The sequence below is a fragment of the Sinocyclocheilus anshuiensis genome, unplaced genomic scaffold, assembly GCF_001515605.1.
Source record: "Sinocyclocheilus anshuiensis isolate Anshui unplaced genomic scaffold, SAMN03320099.WGS_v1.1 scaffold465, whole genome shotgun sequence".
NCBI lineage: Eukaryota > Metazoa > Chordata > Actinopteri > Cypriniformes > Cyprinidae > Sinocyclocheilus > Sinocyclocheilus anshuiensis.
The window spans coordinates 326,468-334,488 of NW_015539898.1; the positions used below are offsets into that span (position 1 = coordinate 326,468).

At 37.7% G+C, this 8,021-nt stretch overlaps 1 protein-coding gene across 1 annotated transcript in view; it reads left to right on the top strand.

Moving 5' to 3' along the window:
• Window positions 1-868: 868 nt before the first annotated feature.
• Window positions 869-8,021, top strand: part of LOC107685949 (contactin-associated protein-like 5) — an 87,725-nt gene continuing 80,572 nt past the window's right edge. Inside the window, exon 1 of the mRNA XM_016482708.1 lies at window positions 869-957. Coding sequence (XP_016338194.1) covers window positions 879-957 — 79 coding nt within the window. The 5' untranslated portion in view covers window positions 869-878. The remainder of the gene's footprint in view (window positions 958-8,021) is intronic.

Here is an 8,021-nt window from a genome sequence, read left to right on the forward strand (position 1 = left end):
GATACACAACAGCATGTCACACAGGTATCACTGTTTTATCCATTTTGCGATTTGGGACAACCTAGTACTTTATAAGTTCATCAATTTGCAATTTATATGGTGGGAACTCCACGTATTCAGACGCAATGAAAGAAGGTAACAATCAGGGTTTCATCAGGAGTCTACCTGAGGCACGTTACCTAAATCCACATTAGGCACGTTATTTTTGACAGGGGTTTTCAAACTTTGATGTCACGGCCCCTAATGATCAACTTTCTGTGAGGGTTCACCTTCCTAAAATATAAAAGGCATATATATTATCATACATATTATCATGTCTATAAATGTATATAAAGACCCGAAACATAGGTGAAAAATAACATTTAGAACAAAATAATTGTAATTAATCACCAGTCTGTATAAAGTAGAATTAAATATTAAAAATCAAATTCAGTACATTTTAACTACTTTTTATTAACATTTCTACACAGTTTTCTCTAATCTTTTCCACAAATTTCCTATAGCCGTCCATTGAGTCACCTTGGTTTAAAAAAGTATAACAAAGGAAAAAAATGTGGAGCTCTCCGTGGTCCTGAAATCGAGAGCCACTTGGATCCTCAAGCTTACAGTATGCAAAGAGCGAATGACTGAGATCAGCAATAACCCAGAGAGAGAGAAAGAGAGAGAGAGAGAGAGAGAGAGAGAGAGAGCGCGCAAGTGTTGGATCAGTCCTTCACAGGGATCTGAGGAAATAGCGGGAGGCTCGCGCTCATTCGTGGCTGCAGCTCATTGCGGTGGGAGTCAGAGCGCTACCTTCACGAGATTTAACGCTTTTTTCCCCTAACGGTTTTAACGGTCGGAGGTGCCCCAGAAGTGCGGAGCGGAGTACTTTTCCAAACATGAGGTTCCACAACAGCATCGGAATGTTCCTCCTCACGGCGTTAAGCGCGTTAACTTCAGTTTCATCGGCGAGTAACTGTAAGTTTATGTATTTATTCTGTGAAATACAACTATTCAACAATATGTCGTTGTATTAAACCTAATCTAAACACGTACATGAGAGATTTGAAAAAAATCCTGTCAGGCTGTGCGGAATTAAAAAGCATTTAAAAGGCAGTTTGTACGCTGACAATATATACGAAAATTGCAGTTTCTTTATTTATTAAGTATTAATGAAGTAACATTCATAGTGTCTGTTATGTATTATGTTATGAGTTTTGTATAGCAGTACAGTAGATAACTTCCCTATTGTGGCTTTTTGAAGTGACTCGACGTTGTGGGGGATCAAATCTGCAGTTTAAGTCCCCGCTTTGCTAAAACTGTGTATAATTTTATTTTTGCTTACTTTAAATTTGGCATTTATATATATCAAAGCTGGTCTAAGCTCACATAGAAATGTCGTGAATCCTCTGGCGAGGCAAGAGTCGGTTCTTAAATAAAGATACAGAAATTATCACGTCAAAAGAAAAAGAAAGAAAACTACTCTTTTGCCACCATAAAACAGACTGTGATACACCCTCGTCTTTCATCCATGATCTCTCTCGCGCGCACTCTCACATATACACACTAAGGCATTCACGAGCACAAAAACGCTTCTTGAAACTTCACGCGATGAGTTGCTCGCTCTCATTTACCATTTCATTTCATCTGTTTGGAAGCAAGCGCGAGAGACGTGAGGAGTACTAAAGAAAAAAAATGCTGGTGATGCCTGTGAAAGATCTGCCGTGATGGAACCGCCTGCAGATACTCGCACGAAAGGATGCAGTGTGTGTGGTTCAGGTGTTGTCAGCGTCCTCCCGAGAATAGTTAAACCTGAAATCACCTACATTGGGGAGACTAACAAACTGTGCATACTAGGAATATCGCTACAATGTCTAAATGAAAATATAAAAATGAGAAGTGTGTATATGAGGGCAGGAAATAGTATTAGCCAAGTGTACAATAGAATAAGCAATAGAAGGCATGGAAAATCACCACTATATTAGAAAAAAAAAAAAACGTGGTGAAAACTATATTATGAGACGTGTACAGGTTTTTGGTACATTTGTGGGGACATTATTTATTTATTATGTATTTACTTTATTTTTTTTATGCCCTCACTAACATAGAAAGCTGTCAGAAACTAACTTTGTAATTTTTGAGATTGTCCTCATTTGGAAAAACACTTGGCCGAACATTTTTTGGTCTAAACCCACTAATCAGGTTTGAGTGAGTATTTAGAATTTTTTTTTTTTTTTTTTTGGTGAGAGAGACTTTGGAGTGCACTAAAGCAGAGATTTTCAAACTTTCTTCATTCCAAATACCACCAATTATGTTGATTCCCTCGCGTGGGGCTGCCTTCTTAAAGTGTAAAAGCTTCTGGCAATATTTTCGAATACAGACCCATTTATACTGTGTGAGTAAGGCCAGATATTGTTAGCAAAATTAAATGGGTTTTACATTGTCAAAAAAGAAAAAGAAAAAAATATATATCAAAGATACTGCAGTGATACTACAGATACTACAAAATAATGTGAACACCCTTTGTTATAGGGAATAATAAAATTTCTGTAGGCTATAGTATAGTTTAAAAAAAAAAAAAAAAAAAACAATGTTGTGATTATTTATCTCTTTATTGTCTATATTCTCTAGGTTTATAAGGTTGTATCTAGGTTGTGTTGTGTTCAGCAGTGTTTAGCACATGCTGTGGGTGAAATGGGTGACTTGTCAGACTTCCAAAAAGGGCAAATCATGAAAGCCCATTTAGCAGGAGCATCTGTACACAAAGCTTGGCAAGACTTCATTAGCAAAAAAAGAATAGTGGGTGAAAACCCAAAGTGAATAATAGGAACCGGGAAGGATTCTAGAAGGAAAACAATTCTGTACAAACAACAGAACTGCTGCTGCAAAGTGATAGCCAACCTCGATATTCACCTTTAAGTCCCTGTTTCCACAAAAACCAACCACAGAGAGCTTCACCAATCCAACATCTATTATATATCTATTATAGATCACAGACAGCAATGCTGAAATGTGGAAAAGATGGTGTCATGATCATGGACAGTTGGAGCACCAAAATTAACTTCATTCACCTGACTTGAATATTATGAAACCACTGTGGGCAGTTTTGGAGAGAGGAGTGAGAAGCAGATTCCCTTCTTCGACAACTGGCAGATGTTCTGACAGATAACACTGGACACTGGAGACTATTTAGAAGTTGTATGAATCTATTATAAGAAGGTTGGAAGCTGTATTAAAGGCAAATGCTGGTAGAACACCTTTTTTGCAGTTGTTCACATTATTCTGTCCAACCCCACTGCATTTCAAATTTATTTGAGTTGCGCTTTTACAAAACAAATTTAGTTCCAAAGCAGTTTTACACATAAATGTTGTCAACATTCTAAGTTATCAAGCTAAAATACAACCTACAGCAGAACATGTTTTCACAACTATATAATTTTTTCCTGTTAATGAAATAGAATAAAAGAAACTCTCATGATCTCATGATTTCCAACCACTCTTTAGAAAGCCATAGCAGAAGCAAAACTATGGTAGCTTTGGTAAATGATACGTTTATTTATTTACAGTATATTTTTCTGAAATGTTCTCCTGGGGTCTGGAGGACCTACGTTTGAAAACCCCTCAATTAACTGTGCAAGTGTGTTGGGGTCCAGTAGAGGAATTAGTCGGACTGGTGAGGGTTGAGTCAAGCGTATAAGTGTGATTGGTGTGGTGTTTGGTGTGCAGTAAGAGTAGTACATGAGTGTGACAAGGTTGCAAGTGTTTTGTTGAAGGAATGTGGAAGGTTGCTGTTGAAAAGCAATCAGAACCGCCCATCTAAGGCAGAGGTGTGCAGCTTCTGTAAGACAGCGAAGTGGCGTTTAACTCGCTCCCCGCTGAGAACAAAAGCCCTCTGCAGTTTTCAATCTGTCTCTCACAGACTTCAGTGCCCATGAACAGGTCTGTGAGTGATTGAACTCATGGACCCTTGCCAGGAGAAAATAACTCCTTTAAATAAGTTACGTTTTGGAAAAAGTGCTCTGAAATAGAGAGCAAATGTGAGATCAGGGCTATATGAACAATCAGACAAAACCCTTGAGTAAATGCAGCTGATTATACTGGGAGGATGCTTTTAACAAAACTTTAGACTCAAAATGGGAGGCAGAGATAGGTTTATGTCGTTTTACACCCTTTCAGCTTTCTGTAAATAAAGCAGCAATTATTGTAAGCAGCAAATTCAATTTGTAATGTGATAATGTCTTTCTGGCATCATACCACAGAAAATCAAATTGCAGTGAGCTTTCTTAGCCATTTGCTACGTGTTTCCATGTATTTCAGGCACATGCATGTTATCGTTACACTGGTAGAACAGCAGAATTGTTTATTTGCCTGCACAGAATGCACTTCCATATTGTATACATTATACAAGGAACAGAAAGCATGCTTACATAGGCTTACAGCTGTTGATGTAGATTAAGGAATTTAGGCAGTCAAGTCAGCCTGAATTATGCTCTGTCTGTGTGCTTCTGAGTCATGTGTTTACAGTATTTTCTACTGAGTGTTACGTGTGACTTGTGGGTGTTTATTTATGGAGCTGTTTTCTGTTGGTTTTCACCGCATTCATGAAATGCTGGAGGGACGTCTTGCTATATTTATAATCAGTTTTGGGCGTCACTCCAAATGCTGAAGCTAGTTTTTAAATCATGTAGCTTTTCAGCAGTGAAGCTATTTTATTGATTAGTAGCGGGGCAGAGCTGACAAACTTTATGGCATTACATTTTTGACAGTATTTAAGTGATCAAGTCATGTTTTTCTGTCGGCTGTTTAGAATCAGGCCAGATTCATGAAAAACTTCTTAATGTGCCCCTATTATGGATTTTTGGAAAATTACATTTCATGCAGCGTGTAATGCAGCTGTATGTGAATGTAAACAGTCTGCAAAGTTGTAAGCTGAAAGTGCATCATAAATAAAGATATTGTCTCTCAAAAGAAAGAGTCGACTCTGAACCGCTGTTTTAAATTTTAATCCCATTCCGTGAATTTCACACGTCACAAATTCTTACATTTGCATAATTCCCGCCAATGTTCTGCGTGGACATCCCGCGAAAACAAACTTCAAATGCTGTAGCTTGTTCGTGTGGATAACGTAATGTCAAGAAGACACTGTGCCCTGCGCTGTGAAAGTGAATTCAGTTTATTTTCACTTCCAAAGGATGAGGCTGTGAAGAATCAGTGGTTAAAATTCATCTTTACTAAGATACCACAGCAGTTAAATTACAAGCTATTGCTGTGTTCCCGTCATTTCACTGATGACTGCTTCTCCAATCTCCGCGAGTTCTATACGGGATTTGTAAACTGAACTTTTCCCCCCGTGATTCTTTCTATTTAGAACAAAGTGGAGCACTATTATTATTATAATAGGATGTATTATTGGGTAGAACATGGCAGAACGTTCTTACTTCATCAAGAAATCCAAATCACCAACTGATTCATTTTAACTTTTGTCACAGAACTTATTGGACCCCACTGAAAAGACATCGTATTGACTCTTCATTCAGCCCCTTCTGCAATAACTGTTCTGATCAACAACTTGGAACCTTTTTCCACATGATGTGGGAATGTGAAAAGGTCAAAATTTTTTGGAATGCAGTATGTACTACCTTATCAAAAATTATTGAGTACCCTATACCGGTGAACCCTGCTGTAGTACTATTGAATGACAATTCTGCGTTGAGTTTATCTAAGTTGCAAAAAATGATTTGGCTTGCCGGGTTGACATCTGCCAAAAAATTGTTAGCACAACACTGGCTCCCTCCACATACTTTGGATATGTACAAGTGGCTAATGCAACTTCAAGACATTATTATGTTATTATTAGAAATATCCACGGCTCGGGTGAATATGGCACAACTTTCTACATTACAGACCTGGACTATAGCTGCTGAGAAGATCTCCAAATATATTACACAGAACAATGACTTGGACTTAGAATGATGCGGGTGTTTTTTTTGTTTGTTTCTTTTTCTCACGGAAATTCATGTTTCAGGATCCCTGTGACTTTTTCTGTTAACTCTGTTTTGTATTCAGTGTGCTCCCCATTGTAAGAGACCACAGGGTTGAAGAGGGAGAGAGGGAGGGCTGGATGATGTTGACTTGAGATGTTACATTGTTTTCATTCTGACTTGTTTGCTAATAAAAAAATAAAAAATATATATAATAATAATAATAGGATGTATTATTGATAAGCCGTATTCCAGTACTGGTGATGGGCATTCCTTTTCCGACATGTGCTGTACGCAGTAGAGCAATCACATCTCACTGGGTCAGCAGACCAATCAGAGCAGAGTAACATTATGCAAAGGAGGGTTTGGAAAGATGAATCTTTGAATGAATCGTTTGAATATTTCCAATCAGGAAATATCTAGATTCTCAAATACGTGTAAGTAAATGCGTTTTGCACCTTTATATATTATGTTTATTACACAGAATCGGCACCAATATCGCGGACCATAATTATGTCAGCATCACTTGGCCATTGAGTGTAGTTTGGGCTCCTAATCAATGCATCCTATAAATGTTGTCACGTCTTGCACACATCCAGTCTGTTTTTCTTCATTAGTAACATGTAGATATATAGGAGGTGTTGAATTTTACCTTTAGTTCCTTGCATTCTTTCTTATCATGTAGACAACAGATTAAGTAAAAATATGAATTTGCAATATAGCGCATAAATTTAGCAAAATGCTCCTATTTATAGTCATTTTTTCTAGCTGACTAATGAGCTTATGGACGCCCAATGTTATTCTGAGGCATTGTTTACAAATTTTACACGTTTTCTGCAGTTTGAAACACTGAATGAACGATTACTTTACATGAGACATTTCAGTAAGATGTACTGTATTTTATAATATACCCTTTGATGTCCATTCATGTTTATTTCGTACTATAGTAGTAAAGAGAAAGATATGATGGGTTCACATGCTGCTTGAACTGAGTCGCTAAAGCCATCACTCATGAGGCATTAAAGAGCACCAAAACTGTATCTATTGTTTGAATTTCGTTTTATGAATTTGGCAGAATTTTAATGCTGATACTTTGTTTATTAAAATGTCACAAAGCACAAAGCTTCCTGCAATTATTGGACGGCTAGTGCGCTCATGCGTTAAAGGTGACGTATCATGAAAATCTGACTTTTTCCGGTTTTAAGTGCTATAATCGGGTCCCCGGTGCATCTACCAACCCAGGAAACGTGAAAAAGGTTAACCCAGTAACTTTATTTTGGTAAGCCTTTTTCTGTAAGCATCTTAAAAAAACGAGCGCGTCAAATTTCACTCCCTTTGTGACGTGGCAAAAGGGATCTTATTATAATATCACCGCGCCTTTATCTGCAAGTTTCCACTCACGACGCCGCCATTCTTGTTTTCGCAAACGACAACGGTGTACCAGTTTTAGCGACATGGCAAAAGTTCGAGCAAAGCATGTTAACTGTTCTATCGTTAGCTGCACAGATGAGCACAGAACACTATTTAGAGTCCCAGCCTCAGAGGAGACAAGAGAGCAGTGGATTTATTTATTTACTGTATATTACGCTGCTGCCACACAGATCTAATATAAACATGCAATTTATTTCCCAGCTGTTTACCTTCACAGACATAACAGACTGTTTTTGTAACTCGTGTTTTTAACAAACTTTTGTGTATTTGACAGTTTAAGCGCAATAAGACATGGAGAACTTAGTTTAGTACTCACATGCCGTGTGACGGCTGCTTTCTGTGCGTGTGCTTCGGATGTGTACGCTCAGAAAACACTATATCAGAAGTTTAAACTAATGTGGCTTTAAAACGCATGATTTCAGCGCGATAGACATGATAATCAAAACCAAACAGATGTTTTTTTTTTGTTTTTTTTTTATCAGAGTATCTGATGTACGAGCTGTAAAGGAACTACCCTATTCTGGAAAAGGGGGCGGGGAGCAGCAGCTCATTTGCATTTAAAGATACATGCACAAAAACAGCGTGTTTCTGCTTCCTCTCAAAATAGGCATTTTCAAAATGATATAATAA